Source organism: Meles meles, chromosome 9 (assembly GCF_922984935.1).
Source record: "Meles meles chromosome 9, mMelMel3.1 paternal haplotype, whole genome shotgun sequence".
Classification (NCBI taxonomy): domain Eukaryota; kingdom Metazoa; phylum Chordata; class Mammalia; order Carnivora; family Mustelidae; genus Meles; species Meles meles.
In genome coordinates, this window is record NC_060074.1 from 13350102 (window position 1) to 13368949 (window position 18848).

Sequence of the window (18848 nt, forward strand, 5' to 3'; positions counted from 1 at the left end):
TTAACTATAGTTCGAGAATACGATTTTTTTTCTCGGGGCGCCTGGGTGGCTCAGTAGGTGAAGCGTTCTGCCTTCTGCTCAGGTCATGATCCCAGGGTCCCGGGTTCAAGACCTGCATCAGGCTCCTGGGTTCAACACCTGCATCAGGCTCCTTGCTCCGTGGGGAGCTGCTTCTTCCTCTGTTTGCTCTGCCTGCCGCTCCCCCTGCTTGTGCTCTTTCTCTCTCTCTCTGTCAAATAAATAAATAAAATCTATTTAAAAAAATTTTTTTAAAGAATATAATTTTTTTTTTTCTTAAATTCTAGGACGTTTTCTGGGTTGTCCTGATGTCAGAAACAGACACTGCTTTGGAATTCAGGAGGAACGGGGGCAGCAGCAGTGAGGCGAGAGGAAAGGTAATTTGTCAGAAGTTCACAGTATGGATGCATAGATTCAGACATAATGAAATACTGTTTTCCAGTGGTGCTGAGCATCCATTTTTTGGTTCTTTTAGTATTTTTTTATTTCAAGATTTTTATGTATTTGAGAGTATGTGTGCACGTGGTCGGGTGAGTGGGGGAGGAGCAGAGCCAACCCTGTGCTGGAGGTGGGGGCTGGATCTCACCACCCTGAGATCATGACCTGAGTGGAAATCTGGAAAACATGAGTCACACACTTAATCTACTGAGCCACCCAGATGCCCCCTGATGTTGTAATTTGTAATTCCACAGGTACTTACATATTGGAGTGGTACTTGCAAAACCTGCATTTCGTGGCTGAAGAATATTTTGCAATATGAATTCTGATTCCCTTAAAATTTCTATGTATGCATGTATTGGTCTAGATGGAACATGAGTGAAGCATGGCGCTAATTCTTCACATTACTGTATGGAACTCTGGATCTAGAGGGTCCCTTGAAAGATGGTGAAACAGCTTTTTAAGTGGTTGTGGATTACACAAAATTAAACTATTTTGTAAATTTTTCTGGCCCTTTTTTGTAATGTTTAAATGTGAGGTGAAAATCTTGCTTTTAAGTAACTTAGTGATTTTGCTTGAAGGCAAGAAAAATGAATGTTATGGAACACTTTTTAAATTATTTGAGTTTTATGTATTTTTTTCTAGTATCTCACATCTTTGGTGTGTGTTCCTCCCACATTCTCTTAAAAAATAAAACTCTTCATGCCTGCCGGCCAGCAGCTATGTTTTATCATCTTTGCCAAACCTGCACAGCAACATTTGTTCATTTGAAAATTCTATGGAATTTGAAAATTCCATAAAATTTGAAAATTAAATGGACCATTTAGGTCCTTATTTTATAAAAACGAACAAAAAACAAAACTTGGTACTAGCATAAGTCAAACTTAATATAGTAAAAACAGAGGTGCAAGTCAGCAGAATGCCCTCAAATATTGCCCTTATGAGGTTTTGGGACTTAAATGCATCTACTGTTGCTCATCATTTGTGAAAGAAAACACAATTAAAGATGCTGGGGATATCACTAAATTCTGTATACAAATCAAGACTAATTCACTTGAAAAACAAGTCCAAGTTTAACAAATGTAGCCTAATTATTTACACAAGTTCAACAAGAATAGGGATTGACCATCTAGATCTTTAAAATTTGCTTTGCTGGAACTTTCCATAAGGAGTATGTAGGCTGAACTTTTAATAGACTCTTGATGCCAGAAGCCAAACAAAATATTTGCCATCAGATATACCTGCAATACCTATAGATTTGGCCAAATTCCTTTTGAGGTTCCACCCAAAATCCTGAGGTTCCAGCACCTCCCAGGAAATGATATTCTTTACTCACCCGCTAAGGCTGCTGGGAACTCTGTAAACAAGGCATCAGGCCAGCATTTCCAAGGGGCTCTATTGGCTTCATGAAGTCAACCTTATAGCTGTCTGGTTATATCTGAGTCTATGCATGTCTCTCTCAAATATGACATTCCAGTCAAAATCTTGGTACTATAACCAATGTTTCCAATGGTGTCTTGTTACAAGAAGAATGGGTTATGCAAATTCAAGAACTTACGCAAATTCTAATTGCCATTGAACAAAGAATACTCATTGAGAGTTTTTTAATTTCAGAGGGTTCAGGTACCTATTTGTTTCAATCTTAATTCATTCTGACCACACGTAAGATTCTTTTCTAGAGCTTTCCCTTTACAGACTTACAACTTTCTTTTGTATTCAGATTTTATCCTAAGTCTTTTCTCTCATAGAAGTAGTCTCATTTTGGGACAAAATTACCTTCTTTTTCCCTCCACAAAAATGTATTCTCATTCCCTACACCTTCTTACATATCTCTTACTTTCCTAGTTGCTTTCCTTATCATTTCCATCAGTCTTAATTACATGTAGCAAAATTCTAACTCTTAGAACCTTAGCCTCCAGTGAAAACTAAGTAGTAACAAATTGTGAACTATTATAACAAAATTCTTTAGATTGACAAATTTATGAATACATTTCATAATTTTTAGGCACATGCAGTTTTCAAAGTACAATCTTTCTTTCTTTTTTTTTTTTTTTAAAGATTTTATTTATTTGACAGACAGAGATCACAAGCAGGCAGAGAGAGAGGGGGAAGCAGGCTCCCTGGCAAGCAGAGAGCCTGATGCGGGGCTCGATCCCAGGACCCTGGGACCATGACCTGAGCCAAAGGCAGAGGCTTTAACCCACTGAGCCAGCCAGGCGCCCCCAAAGTACAATCTTTCAATAAGGCACAGAGCACGTTTTCCAACAGACCCAAGTATTTTTAGTTTCTCTGCAGTAAAAAGTCAAAAGCAAACAGACCTGTCATTAACCAGTGCTTCAGGAGTCTATCTTATTTGGAAATGACTTAGATATCCGATTAATTCAATCCAACTTATTATTTAACTTAGCAAAGCCTCAAAGTTTTAGGTTTGAGAGCTATCTGCAGGGCCAGATGGCCGTGAAACCTAGCAAGACACATTCTACAGTTTTTGCAGAGGTCAAGATTTGGGGACAATGCCACGAAGGCTTGCACATATGGGACTTCCGACCATTTGGAAGAATTCTGGCAAAAGAGGTTAAGGTAGGAAGATAATATTATAAGAAAGAGTTCCATGGAGGGGCCATACCTCTTGACCTGAGAGTTTGTACTGAGGCTAGGAAACATTATATAAAAAAGATGAGACATTTTTTTCAGGCCTTGGGCATCACATTTGTTCCATTTAAGAAATGGAACCAAGGTGAGTCCAAGGAATGACGCAAGGGTGAGTCCAAAGGAATAGAGGGGATGTCCCATAGCAGGAAAGACCGGCTGCTGATTCCTAAAGGGGCATCCCACCAAAGGGAATGGAGCTCTGACTTGTGGTTGCAATTTCAGTCAGTATATCCCATGGAACTGAAAAAGGACTGGACCTTACATCAGGTGACTATCTCTACTGGGGCATCTTACCAAAGAGAGGGCTGCTGCAAATGGCAATAGTAATCCCTGCTGGGGCTTCCTCTGCAGCAGGAAAAGCTGAACGCTGGGTGGCCAGACCAGATTGGAAATAGGAGCGGAAACGATGTGCCGCTCCGATGCATAGGAATGCAGTTTGCCTATGGACCAAGATGGCAGCTGGATCCATGCGAACAAAGGAAAAGGGGAGGGAGGGGGTTCTGAAAGAAGGACAGTGTGAAGGGAGACCTCAGAGGAGCTGGAGGGGGAGAGGAGGGGAAAGGGGTCCTTTGCCCTTACAGGCACCAGCAATCCAACCTGCTCACCTTCAGACCTGTAGACCACACCAGGGAGTTGCCCTGGCCAGAGATCTTCAGATCTCCCATACTAGGGTTAGAGGGCCAAAAGGCTGAGAAGAGAATGGAGAGGGAGGGAAGGGTCCCTCTGAAGGGCAAGAGGAAAAAATCACTCACCCTTTTCAGGCTGTCTGGTCGGTTCCTCCTGGGGCTTTGGATCCTCAGTTTCCCAAGGAGTACTAGAGTCGGTCCACTGAGGGAAAGTCACAAGAAATTTCCGGAGACTCTGGGAAGAGTCCAGACCAGCAGAGGTTCCCATAAGGGACACCAAATGTGGGGCGCTCCCTTTGGGAAGGGGCCAGCAGAGTGGGTGGTAAAAGAACTCACCCAAGGCACAAAAGAGACAGAAGTTTACTGAACACACCACAGGGGAGCGGCAGGCAGGACAGCAAAGGGAGCCTGGTCTGAAGTTTCTGGAGAGCTAAGAGCATCAACAGTGCATTGTGGAGTGTAGGGAAAAAAATGCTTCACATTTTCTGTCTTTTCAAATTAGAGATCTGCAATGACTTTTTGCTGCTGTCCTTTTGCTAAGGACACAATGTGGCAGATACTCTCCGTGCCCTCTGCAGTGAGATCCGTTCACTACTCATGACTACCGGTGCTTTGTTTTGTATTGGTTTGGCAAAGAGAGGTTGTTTCCTCTAGCAAAGCCAACGTAATGGAAAGACTCAGCGCAGGAAAGTCTGTGAAAAGAACTGAGACGGGAACACAGAAAGACAAGTAAAAACTTACGAAGATACTCATGTTTATTATCTGATTTACATTTGACAAAGCAAAGGTAGGTGCACAAAGAGCTGCTTGACGAAGTCAAGCCCTAGACAGACAACAAGAGTGTTTCCCTGGCTGCCCGCGAGGGCACTGAAACACCAGCCCCCGGCAGCCCCCGGCAGCTACGCTCTGCCCGTAACCCCCAGGTTGTAGACACTGGCCTTGGGCTTGGAGTACAGGCCTGTGGGCCTCTGACGTCAAAGGAGTCACCATTACACACTTGCGAGCTCTCGTTGGAGAAAGTCCGTGTAAGCAAACAGCAAGTACTAATATGTGCTGGAGTGGCCAGAACAGAGCAGACTTTGAATACTGTATAAAATACACCTTTTCTAGAGAATAAGCTCTCGTTGTGAGCTGTCTCTTTATTTCCTCCCTTTGCCCAAGTCTGTTCGTTCCTGTCAAATCAAGGACATAAAGTATAAAATGTTTTAAAAAACTACTTTAACGGGGCGCCTGGGTGGCTCAGTGGGTTAAGCCGCTGCCTTCGGCTCAGGTCATGATCTCAGGGTCCTGGGATCGAGCCCCGCATCGGGCTCTCTGCTCGGCAGGGAGCCTGCTTCCCTCTCACTCTCTCTGCCTGCCTCTTTGCCTACTTATGATCTCTCTCTGTCAAATAAATACATAAAATCTTTAAAAAAAAAATTCTCCTTTAAAAAAACTACTTTACCGATGGTCATGAAGTTCTCCCTAAGACCCATGCCTAAGGCTATTTACATAAGATTTGGGATCATCAGAATTCAGGAACACTTTTCATTCTGAGCTCACAAAGGTATCCCTCCTATAGAAAGCAGGATACTCAGGAATCCCTGAGGTATAATCATTGAGAACCTTCCTGAAGGAGAAAAAAAAAAAGATTAGAGTTTCCTATACTGGCATAAAAGTACATACACAGTTGATACTGAAACACTAAAATATGACAGGACTAAAGCTTAACGGATGAGCGGAGGGAGACGTCCTACAGGGCTCCAGGTCGCCTACTACAGTTTGCACAGCTTTGTTATGACAGAGATTCTCAGGCCGTACCAAAAATGATTTTAGGTGGAAGCTTTAAAAACAGCAAACCCCAAATTCAAAGATTCATTTCTAGGGACAAGCATGCACCAATATACAATCATTACGTTTCTGGCAGAACAGGAACATCGGTCCAATTTCCAAAAACTCAAGTCTGGGTCTCTTTAATTAGATGTGCTTATCTGGCTGTGAATATGTCTTCACCCTGCCTCCAGAGTGATCATTGTAGCATCAGTTATATAAAAAAAAGGTATAGTGATTATATAGAATACTCCAAAATCTACCTTAGTTTATAGCTATGTACGTTAAGATACACAAATCTGGTAATTTAACACTTTGTACTACTCTCTGGCCCTGTATTTTTCTACTTCCTGCTGTTTCCTGGAAACTGGAAACAGGAAGATTACTTTCTTAGAGAATAAATAACGAGCTTTAAGAATGGGCTAAGATAAGCACCCCAGAGTCACTTTAAGAAGTAGAGACTCATAACACAATTTTTTAAAAAAAATGAATTGGAATATTCTGGAAATTTAAACATCTTTAAACAAGGAGTTCTTCTGGTTAGTGCCTAGCGTATTCAGGGACACTTAACATTCACTTAGGGACCTGCTGGAATCCTTCTGAACTTGGTATGTGGAGGGTCGGCTGACGTCAGCATGACTGACAGAAGGGGAGAGGACACTTTCACTTTTTGTTTTTAAGCAATTGAGAGAAGTTTTATTCCGCGTCTACAAAGCATGGTGAACTCACACATTCTTGCTACGGCATGCATGTTGGTTCTTCTACCCTTTGGGCACATAGCTCTTCGTGTAGGAGAGGGGAAAGGAAGGACCCTCTTTAGATATGAGAACAGGTGTATCAATCAATGGGAACAAAAGGAGCAAGACTCTCATCAAGAATTCTCCAGAAAACTGCCTTCCGGTTAAGTCAGAAGAAATGAGCCAAACATTTGCAAATTGAGCTCCAAAAAGATCAGTTTGCCTCCCACTTTCAAAAACGAAATAATTAATTAGCGCCCTCTCTCATCTCTTCTCCATCATGCCCTTCATATAATGGTATTTTTTTCTGAACTGTACTGTGCAGAGAAAGCCATGTCGTCTGATGAACAGACCTTGATCGGCAACACAGATCTGTTTCTTCCCAGTTCACGGCCTTGTGTCACACTGCTGAATGCGGAAACCTAGAGTTTCACTTTGCCACCTCACAGAGTTTGTAAAAAAAAAAAAAAAAAAAAAGAGGAATCCCAGAAAAAAAAGCAAAAGCTTTGACTTTCCCATTAAAAAAGTTCATTCTCTAATTCTGCAGAGGTCAAGAAAAAGGCAGATGTGCTTTAATTTTACATTAAAAAACCCACAATCTGAAAGCAAGCACCTGGGTTTTACTTCAGCTTATAATAATTTAATATGCCTGAGAATTTTTGTGCAAATACACGTCATCTTCAACGAAAAAATATGCATAGCACTTTGGAAAAAGTTTAGTTGCAACTAACTTTCCCTACGAAAAAACGTACAGACATAAATACACAACATTCCCTAAATCCTATTGATTGCACTTCTGGTGTAACCCCTTCCAGCCTCCAAGGACATAAAGACATGTAATTGTGTTCACACGCCTTGGCCACTGTCTTTATCTAAAAGAAATATTCTGAAAACAAGTATCCTTGGTTCCAACTTACCCATATTTTCCTTCTTAAAGTAAATCCTTCCTACCCCCAATTCGTGTTGTTTTTTGGGAGGTGTTGTAGAAAAATACACATTTAAAAATGATCTTTTATTATCACAAATACAAAAGGAATTTGGGTGGTATTTGGGCTCCCAGTGGCTCAGAGGCTTGAAAACAGAAAGCAAAAGGGAGTTTCCACTACTCTGATTCTATGAAAAAGATAAAATTCCTTGTTTGCTACTGCTGTGTACATACCATTTGATGGGTATGTGATTCAAGCAGACCTTAACAGGGTAAAACACAAGAGGCATCTCATTTGTCTCAGTAACAGATGGGGCTTAGCTCAGCAACCCTGCAGTTCAGCTTTTTATAGGCAGTGGTCAAAGCGGCTCCCTCTCTCTTCCCATCTCCTAACCTGGGTTCTTGCTGCTTTTGCTTACTAGAAGTAAATGTGCCAGCAAGTTCAGTATAACTGGTGTATTTGGATATTACTGAATTTATTGTCTAGTCACTTTTTATTCTCAAGATAGGAACACGCAACTCAAGAAGTATATTAAACCCTTCCTCTGTATCTGCCTCCAAACACTCATGACCCATTCATTTATGCTTTCAGTTAATTAGTCCTCATTCAGTAGGGCCTCATCCCAATTCTGTTTCCATTCTTCCACTTTCCCCTTTCCACATCCACAACCCATCTGCAACATTCCTTGTCTCTCAGGCAGACCAGACTACATGTATCAGTGCAAATCCATCCTTCATGTGTTCATTTGTCTAAGTGGTCAGTTAACTGCTGAACCTCAGTCTTCCTTCAGGATATCCATTTTCGGGGAGGTTGTGCAACCTGGGGTGCCCAAGCTACCCATCATGACTGGAAGACTCTGATTCCTCCTCAGTCCACTCAATAAATTGCTACCTGAATTTAAATAAACTGCAGAGTCCGGTCTTCGAAGACCAATCTCTGCCTCTTGGCTCCTTCCATTTTCCTGTGCATCGGGGGTCTTGATCACTCTGGCAATCCCCAGTCTCTTGAGCCTGTCCACTAAGTTCATCTTCAACTGGCCAACATCAGGAGGGTTCCGGGTAGGTCTCAAACCATACATCTCCTGGAGGAATGTTTCGGCTGGTCGGGAGGCCAGAAAATTTTCGGAGAGATGCACTCGAGGCTCAAAGGGCAAAGGAGAGGGGCATGGTGAGTGAGATGGTGAATTTGGTGGTGTCGAAGGGATAGCCAGGGCTTTAGGGACAGGCTGGAGGAGGGGGCTCTCTGAAACGGGGCTGTGATACACTTTAGCAGAAATGCCTCGCTCTTGTAGAAGTTTGGCCAAGCTCGTGGTGCTACTGAAGGTTATGGTGGAATCTCGTCGGTTGGTAACAGATTCACCAATGCTGAGTCTGTAGGGCATAGCAGGGGAATTCACCGCTGTGTTGGATGAACTGCTACCACCACTTCCACAGGATAATGAAGGGAACCCAGAGCTTTGGGGGGGAAAAAAGAAAGAAAGAAAGTAGGAGAGAGTGTTTAAAAATAAAAAGTAATTTCCAAGTCAGCATTTAAAGTAACTACATTAGTTATCTGTAGTAAATATAGAGCAACAGGCAATACATCAGTAAGTGTATTCTGTGGGAAGATCTGAATGAGAATTCTGATATTTACTTCAGTGATTTGATTGGTTAACTATTTGTAGTTTGTAACTAAGTCACTAACTCATCGAAACATACTTCTTTACATAGGCTATTAGAAAGTGTACTCTAAGAGAACTTCTTAAATTGTAACTTAAAATATATGTCTTTGGGAATATGAATAAATTTTATGATAGAAATCAAAGAAATTAAAATGTTACAGAAAATAGCCAGAAATTTTTATTTTTATATATTCATTCCGTAAAGTGAAATACACCAGAGACAATAATCCGTGAATAAATAATTGTCCAACTTTTTTTTTAAGAAAATACAATCTTTATATTAAACCTAAGATGCTCTTCTAAGGAGAAATTGTTTTCTTTTCAATCTTTCAATTTTATATTACTAAGAACTCATAAAAGTTGAAATTGTTAAAATTTCCATTTTCAAGAATGTTAATTCCAAACAGTAGTAGTATGAGGATATCCATGAAACAAATTTTTCTTAACTTGACAAATGTTTCTTGACTTCGAACATGTGTTTGTGGGAAAATAAAAATAATTAAAAGCTTTGAAAGCTATTAGAAACTTCCTTATTCTGTGTTTTGTTAGAAAGAAAAAAAAAAACCTAAGAAATTACGCACTCAAGGAAACGGTGATAGAGCTGAGAAGGAACTTCTTTAGCCAATTTCCCTCCCTTGAGCGAATGTTACCAGTATTTAATAGATGAACTTTCATTTTTTTTTAAAGATTTTATTTATCTATTTGACAGACAGAGATCACAAGGAGGCAGAGAGGCAGGCAGAGAGAGAGAGAGAGAGAGGAGGAAGCAGGCTCCCTGCTGAGCAGAGAGCCTGATGTGGGGCTCGATCCCAGGACCCTGAGATCATGACCTGAGCCCAAGGCAAAGGCTTTAACCCACTGGGCCATCCAGATGCCCCTAAATAAACTTTCATTTTAACACAAAATACTCAATATATCAAGATAACAAATTTTTAATGATTATTAACAAAGTTATTATGAAAACATTAATAAATAAACTTTCTGAGGTACCAACTGGTATGAAAGAAACAAACAAGAAACAAGTTTGACTCTGTGGTTAAAGAAATCCAAGTAAGGGGGCACCTGGGTGGCTCAGTGGGTTAAGCTTCTGCCTTCAGCTCAGGTTATGATCTCAGGGTCCTGGGATCGAGCTCCACATCGGGCTCTCTGCTCAGCAGGGAGCCTGCTTCCCTCTCTCTCTCTGCCTGCATCTCTGCCTACTTGTGATCTCTATCTGATAAATAAATAAAATCTTTAAAAAAGAAAAGAAATCCAAGTAAGAACCTCTAATGGGAGCAGCCTACAGCTATACTCCCGGGTTTCCACCCCGGTTTCCTACTTAACTGTGGAACAGACTGTCCTTTTCCAAACTGTCCGCTTCGTATGGTATCAACCTGTATCGAGAGTCCTCCCAAGAACCAAGTTTACAAAACTTGCTATCTTGCTGACAGAAGAACAATGTAGAAAAACTAAAGATATGCCTGTTCATGACAGACTTTACTGAGATCTCTACAGGATGAAACCCAAATGCTTCCCTAAATAACTGCTTTGCTCTTCCATACATTGTGAATCATAATCTTATTTCCCTCCATGGTGGCAGCTAGAAAGTTAGGACTCGAATATATGGCGCACACTAGCAAGTATCTAAGACTTCGTGTTATAATCCGTATTCTAGCTTTATTCTTTCACCCATTTTATATGCTTACTCTTGATTCCTCTATGCCTCGTTTTTCTTCGCTACTCCTAGTTAACGTTATCCCAATGTTGCATGTACCTTTGAAAACCACCTTAGATTCTTTTGGGAATCGGTAGGACAGAAATAGCAGCTTTGCCCAGAGGGTTCTGGCCTTTGCTCTCAGCTTCTGGGAGGTAATCTATGCTGTGTCTGATACACACGTATTTGTTTAGGATGAAGGCAGGTCATACTAGATCTTGGGGTGAGCCTGGCCACATCCAACAGTTTTAGGGTACGGTCAGCCATGCCCAAGAGAACAACCATGTGATTTAGGGTGGGGGCTTTAGGTCAGTGGACCTGGAGGTGAGCTCAACTATACAGGCAATCAGTCAATCAGTCAATCAATCAATCATGACTATGCACTGAAACCTCGATAAAAAATCTGGACACTGGGGCTTGCATGAGCTTTCCCAGCTGGCAATAACTGCATGTACTATCACACATCGGTGCTAGGAAAGTAATGAATCCTAAGAATAAGGAACCCTCCCAGACGCCGACCTATGTCTCTTTTTGACTAATTTTAACTTGTCACCATTTCCTATAATAAACAGCATCCACGAGCATAATGGCTTTCAGTGAGTTCTGTGAATCTTTCTAGCAAATTATCAAACCAGACAGTGGTTTTGGGAACACCTTGAACTGGCAGAACTTGCAAGTAGGGTCAAAAGTAAGGCCACTCTGGGAAGCCTGGGTGGCTCAGTCGGTTAAGCGTCTGCCTTCGGCTCAGGTCATGATCCTAGGATCCTGGGATCGAGTCCCACACTGGGCTCCTTGCTCAGTGGGGAGCCTGCTTCCCCCTCTGCCTGCCGCTCCCCCTGCCTATGTGTTCTCTCTTTCTCTCTGACAAATAAATAAATAAAATCTTTAAAAAAAAAAAACAAAAAAACCCAAAAAACAAGTGCGGGCAGTCTTGTGTTGAGGATTGGTCCCTCAACTCTTGTGGTTTAGCTTCCTCTGGGTACAGGTGCAGCTGGGTCATTTGGCACCTCTGCCTTTGGACCAGTCACCTAAACTACCTATGCCTCCATTTTTCATACACAACACATACTCACTTGCCCTACCAACTTCAAAGAGTTATAATGATCGAAGGAGAAGATACAATGTGAAAATATCCTAAATACAAATGATCACAGAACATTAATTAAAATTCTGGGAGTTAAAATGAAAGTGATTTTTAAAATCAATTCACGAACACATATTAAGGAAATAAGTTTTAGGCCTCAAATTGCCCAGACCCCTTACCTGGGGGTAACCTGAGTGATATCAGAAGGATGCAATATCCTACAGGTGGTGAAGGTGAATGTCGAGTTTGTGCATGACAGACACTTGCCTGGGTTTGAGGTTGCAACTGAAGTAGAGATTTTAATAGAATCAAACAAAATCGAAAGACTGGGTTAATGATGTAAAACATTCATCATTACTTATTAATTAAGCATTAGTCAAGGGTCTTTTGTACAAAAATCACCAAATTTGAAATGAAATATACAAAAATATTGTATTAGTATAGGCTGCCTAGTATATAGCTGAATCCTTCAATACTTTAAAACTGTAATTCAAAAGGATTAAAAATAGGTTAGAAATAAGAGAAAAACATATTCTGAAAAAATACATTAATCTCCCCTCCCCTCACCCTATCCCCAACAAGAGCTAGTCATTCAGTCTTTCTAGCTAAACCACCTATTTCTAACAGTTCTCAAAGTGTGGTCTGTAGACCCTGTGGGAATCCACAGGTCACAGGTCAAAACTACTTTCACAGCAATGCTGAGATGTTATCTGCCCTTTTGACTGGGTTGGCATTTGCACTGTTGTGCAGAAGCAATGCTGAGCAGAACTGCTTACTCCTTAGCACCAATCAAGGCAAGGGCACCAAGCTATAGCGAGCTCCGCTAATATCCTTTGCGGCTGCCCACCCACAACAGTAAAAAAAAAAAAAAAAGCCAGATTCACATAAAAGAATGTCCTTGATGCAGCAGTAAAAACTACTTATTAAATCCTGACCCTTATCTTAATATTCTGTGTGATTAAAGGGGAAGCGAGCATTAAGCACTCCGCTGCATACCAAGATAACAATGGCTATCTAAAGGAAATGCACATGGGCAACGGAGTTGAAACTTTTTCTTACAACACTTGAAAGAACAGCTAACAAACTGTGGTTATTCAGACTTGGCTCTCTGGCAGAAAGTTTGGAAATGAAGGCAGTGAGCCTATCTTTTGACAAAATTTCATCTTTCAAGTGGAGTTCTGGAGCACTCATATCCGCCACTGAGAACTTTAAAGCTTCCTAATACTAAAAAGATTTATCTGATGAGCTATGTGGTGACATTAATATAATTTTAATATATAATGAAATACATTAAGATTTGGAAGATCTGCATAACTCAGTGAACCAATATTTTCCAAATGACGAGTGCATGACATTATAAAATCGTGCATGGGTAAGAGATACATTCAGAGTATAGGACAGACCCACAGATTTTGTAACTAAGTATGAAAAGTTCACTGGTAGGTTTTGGGATTCCACATTGCTATAAAGCTTAAAGAGGCTACCACTTACCAAGTTTTGGTGTAATATCAAAGAATTAGCCACAAATACCCGAAGAGCCTATTAAAATACTCTCTCCTTTCACAACTACAGATCTGTGTGCGCCTGCATTTCCTTCGTACTCTTTAAACGAAGCAGCATATGACAAAAGACTGAATGCAGAAGCTGTATGAAAATCTAGCCGCCTTCTTTTAAGCTATAAATCAGTGACTTGCAGAACTATAAAACAAAACCATTCTTCTCAAAGAAAACAGCTATTTTTCATAAAATACATTATTCGTGTTAACATGTAATTATTATTTTTAAATCAGTTAATAAATATTTTGACTCTTCCTCAGTTTTGATTTCCAATATGGTAAATATCAATAGATACAACCCACGAAGACGAGCTGTCTAGAATTCTCGATGATTTCTAAGGGTATTAAGAGATCCTGGCCCAAAGGGCTTAGGAACCACTGACTGAATTGATTTTTCTCTGACTCAGGCTGGCTGAGGTGGGGAGGATGAGAAAGGCCACTGTTGCTACAGATCTTTCTTCCCTTTAAGAATGAGTGCATTCCAGTTAGATCTTTATCAATTATTAATTAATTAACCATTATTAATTAACAAATCATTAATCATTAATTGATTAATTAAGTAGAAGTGGTCCAGTGGCCCTCCTGGCAGTCAGAGTGCCGCATTCCCGACCACACCCCACCGAGCTCTGTTCTTACCTGTAACCGGACCACTAGCTGAAGTGATGGCTGGAAGGAAGATTCCTGTTACTGGCTTGGATACTGAAGGTTTCTCTTCCACTTGGAAAGTGATACCTTCCTCTTCATCCTCTTCTAGATCCGAGAGGTGATAGACGGCATCCTTGGGCAACTGGGTAGAACCCTTAGTGATGACGCCTGGTCGTGGGTCAAGAATGGTTCCTAAATTTGGCTGCGCGAGCTGCTGCCAGTGGTGCAAAGTTTGTGATCCTGAATGTGCAAGACCAAAACCAAACAACAAACAACATCAACAAAACCTTATAAGGCACGTTTTAAATTCCCCACAAATACTCGATCTTGCAACAGAGGCTAAAGTCGTATGTGCCCAAAAGCAAGGATAATAATGAAACGACTTATTTAGTCTTAATATTTCAGTAAAAGTTATAGGAAGTTCTCTGTGACAAAAGGACAAAAAAAGGACAGCTGAACAAAGCAGGGGTGAAAAAGCCGAGACGACAGCCTTAGTGGGAACGAGGATGCTGAAGCAGTGAGGAGAAGGAAGACAAGTACCCTAGACGTGGGGTTGGATCGTCCCAGGTGACAAAAATCAATACTTCCTTGGCTTGAAAACGACGCTTATGAACTCTGAAGTCAAAAGCCAGGCTTCCAGATTGAAAGACACCTGAATTTCGGTGTTTTGTTTTTTTGTATTCTTCCCCACCCTGCTCATGACTCTCCTCTCCCCAGGCTCTCCAGGGAGAGTAGGGAGCGAAGGCGATGCTGAAAGCAGGATATATCCCCGTGGTTCCTGTCTAAGAAACCCGGTCAAAGGCCAAGCACCTGCACCCGCACCGTCCAATTACGTCACTACACACATTTCCCCCTGAAGTGGGCAACTCTGACAAGTATCTGCCCTGATCATAAGTGAGTGAAACTAACTTACAGAACCCTTGAGTCTGAAGGGTCTTTAGCGATTACTACTCAAATTTGTCTAAGGCGGATTCCTTTATGATCATGACAGAATCATCTGAAGGTAATTAGGATTCCTTAAAACAAAGTTGCTTTGAATTCAAGTTCGGTCTTAGAAGGGAACAGAAACCGAAAGGAAATGATCAAAACTGGGGGGGGGGGGGGGGAACCAAACCAACCCGGACCTACATGTCTCGAAGTAAATGACACTTCCTGGGTAAAGAACTCTTTTTTGAAAAGGAAGGTAGTGCTGAAGTATTACATCTATATTATTTTTATTTATTTATCATATCCCATTTATTTTACCATGAAAACCGTGTCCATGATGTATCTCAGGGAAGGACGGGAAAGGATGCTCCTCCTTCCTCACGTTTACATTACAAAAACACTGATGGCTGATGACTTGGAGAAAGCAGATCTCTTCATTCTTTTTCCACAAAGTACCCTCATGGACTTAAACCACACAAATTGAGGTTTAGGGGTAATAAAGGTATCTCCTGCGCAGAGTCCTCTTATAATTACAATACAAGTTCAATTCCAGGAAAGCGAAAGGCTAATAAGCAACGTGGCTTAAGAATGGCCCTTACTGATTTATTACCTTCAAGGGGCTTGACAATTTGTAGTTTTTCAGGCATAAAACCTCGAAGGCAACTGGCGCTGCTGAGGTCTGTGATCTCCGACTGGTCAGTGCAGAGAGAGGCAAGGCTCTCCGTGGGGGTGCCACAGCCACTGGCCGCTTCTTTCCGGTCCGCCAGAACCTGGATCTTCCGCTCCCATTCCTCAGCAAAGAACTGTTTCTCGCTTAAGTAGTTCTGTCGCCGCAGACTAAGGCGATGCAGTGCTGTAGCCAGATCACTGTCTCCAGACGGTCCTGGTTGACACACCTTCCGAACGCTCCTATGGGAAAATCATTCACTGACTAGATCTACAAGCGCAACCTAGACTTCTCTTCTCTACAGTGGTGAATGCTTAAGACACTGATCTTAAAATCACAGTGTGTTTTTCTTGGAACTCAAGAATACACAAATAATAACAAACCAAAATCACTAATACTATACATCATTTTTTACAAATCATTTCAAGGAACTTCTGACAAGCAAATATATACTTATTTTATGTTTACTAACTTTTTCTATTTCATTTAATTTTTATATTGCAGTATAATTAACATACAATGTTATATTAGTTTCAGGTGTATAATATACTGATTTGAGAATTGTAAACATTTCTTAGTGGTCACCATGATAAGTATAGCCACTTAATTTATGAAACTATAGCTATGACTATCTATAAATTTAGTTTAGGCAGCCAGAAAAGTAAACTATATATTGTAGTGAATCTACAATACCACTGATTCTAAGAGGTACTATTATTTTATTTTATGTACTACTAAGAGAGAAAAAAATTCTACCCATTAAACTATGATATGCCATTCTCTATGAATATTGCAGAATATTTAAAAAAAAACCCAAGATTTGTAAATACTACATTTTCATATTCTGTGAACACATTTGCTCACTTTTTAATATTTTTGAAATTAGAGGTTTCTTACAATTGATATCAAAAGAAAAAGTACCAAGCCAAGCTGCAGGAGCTCCTGGCTACTAGACGTGAATTCACAAAGAACTGTTCGCTGATATCCTAAGGTAATTGTGTACAATGACATAGTATTGACATTGACACATAAAGCTACTGTGGGTACAAACTGAAAGACAAAAAGAAAAATCTGGGGTGATGGGTCTTTTTCTTTGTTTCTTCTTTTTTTTGGGCAACACAAGATATTTTTATTTTTGAATTAAACAAATTGCACCCATGGACCAAACGTGTAGTTCACAGAAACGTGACCCATACCCTTCTGTGAAGTGGTAATGGGCAAGCTACAAAATGACTTAGGCCTCACTTCCCTCAAACTATACTTTGGCAAGATATAATACCTACCCCCGGGTGATTGTGGCCAGGATTCACTAATATTGAGCTCCTAGTCCGCAATTAAGTATTCACTAATGCTAAGAATTCTACCCCATGTACTACTGATAACAGCCAGTACTTCTTATGTATTTGGTATGTTCTAGAATCGATTTCTGCGTTAGGAAAGATTTCTCTCAGATGCCAAACACCTACCTTTCAAAAGTCTTCTGCTGACTCTCCAGTGATGCTGTTTAACTCTAGTTACATGTCATTCAGTAAGATGAGTTAATGAAAACTGGAAAAAAATCTAAGCTTAAACACAGAGGAAGTTAAGAGCGACCTAGTTTTCCTCAATAATCACTCAAGCTTTTGATTTACCCTAAAGGCACCAAAGCAGTTGAGATCATGAGAATGGGTCATCAGTGTCATCTGATGCCTTGCGTGACTGCCAATGACCTACAGATTCAAATAAATCTGACTCAGAACATGAAGATTTAGACTCACACTACGCCATACTAAAGAAAAAAGTAGTAAAGAATTTTATAGTTTAATGCAAGTTTCATATTGAATGTACTTAATTAAATGCAGCCTTTTCACTCCAAAAACTTTTATGAAGTCAATGATCTGCCCTACAAATAATGCCACAGGGCATCATTAGTGAATGAAAAACTGACAGTTCCAGAACCTCCTTAGAATATAGCACAGAACGATGCTGGAATATAAGTATGTGAATCTGGGATGTCAATGCTATAAAAATTACAGAATCACTGCCATGATCTATGTTTCTTACTCTGAAACCTCTTCTGCGTTGCTCCCCTGATTCTGGAGTGTTTTGTCCTCTGTTTGTTGGAAACCGGACTCAAAAGGCTTTGCTGTCATGATGACACTTGAACGGTTGGACCCTGGTATGGGTAGCAGAGCTGGAAATGGGACGGAGCGGCCCCGTGTGTCATTGGCAACCTTGACAGTGTCAAATACCCGTTTCTGTTGGGCTCTGTCAAAAGAGAAGCGTTCATTATTGCCACTGCCTGTCACTGGAGTGCTTCAGAAGAGACATGTATATGCAATTCATTAAAAATAAAGACACCTTGACTAGCCTCTAAACTTCAGGAAAAATTATTAGAAAGTAAACTTTAGGACAAGAGAGTGCTCTTACAAATGTGAGCACTATGAAAGAAACCTTGAATACTAAGCAGATTCACAACTGAATCTCAAAATACCTATCACTTAGGACTGTGGCTTCTTTTTAATTGCATCCCAATGCTTGGGGAATAATGCGTGTGATCTGTACTTACTTTTGTTTAAAGAGAGAAGATTCCTCATCCAAACTCAACTTTTTACGCATGGTCCCCTCAATCTCAGCTGCCAAAGATTCCTAAGAAAAAGAGTTTGAGATTCCTATAATGATTATGTAAGAAACCTGTTAGAAGAAATGAATTATCCTTAAATTAATTAATAAGAGTCTCCAGAATCCAATACATCTGGTGTTAGAATAAAAGAAAACGCAAGAAAACAGTCACAGGCCAAAAGGCAAGGAAAAAGAGATATTTTAGATACGAATTTTTACAAGAGTAACTTTTAATAAGAACCAACTTCTTTTTCATGATGTATTTTTAGGAGAACAGTGGAAAAAACCAACATGATAAGTAGGAAATATTACATAGGGAGACACAAAAAAAACAAAAGGTCTGAAAAGCTATAAACCAAAATGCCAATAATGATTCTCTGGAAATTAGGATTTGATGGTACTTCACAATTTTTTTTTTGCTTCTTTTAATTTCTAACTTTCCTATGATAAACATGTATAGCTTTTATAATGCAGAAAAAACATCCAAGGAAAAATAAGCAAGTTCCCCCTTTCCCTGGTTAGGGATGAGGATTCAGCTAGCATGGGTGCCGGGTGCCGTGCTCAGGGAAGCTGAGCTGACAAGGACTAGAACGGGAGACACTGGTGTGAACTCGTGCTTTTAAATATACAGAGATAGAAGAACATAAATATGGATGGAAACATAGATACTGATGTGTTTGAGTGGGTGTATATGTATGAATGCACATATATTTCCTAGCTCCATCTGCTGAGTGGGCCTAGACCTAATGACACTCTACTGGCAATGGATATACAGGACCCAGATCTTAAATTCTAAGTATCACTCCTCA

General features: G+C 40.5%; 1 protein-coding gene across 3 annotated transcripts in view; it reads right to left on the reverse strand.

Moving 5' to 3' along the window:
• Nucleotides 1–5053: 5053 nt before the first annotated feature.
• Nucleotides 5054–18848, reverse strand: part of TRAK2 (trafficking kinesin protein 2) — a 66678-nt gene continuing 52883 nt past the window's right edge. For all 3 annotated transcript variants that reach the window (XM_046018258.1, XM_046018256.1, XM_046018257.1), the window contains exons 11-16: nt 17987–18066; nt 17482–17685; nt 15382–15680; nt 13836–14084; nt 11823–11928; nt 5054–8660 (exon numbers count right to left, since the gene is read on the reverse strand). In XM_046018258.1, the coding sequence (XP_045874214.1) occupies nt 7982–8660; nt 11823–11928; nt 13836–14084; nt 15382–15680; nt 17482–17685; nt 17987–18066 (1617 nt within the window). In that variant the 3' untranslated portion in view covers nt 5054–7981. The remainder of the gene's footprint in view (nt 8661–11822; nt 11929–13835; nt 14085–15381; nt 15681–17481; nt 17686–17986; nt 18067–18848) is intronic.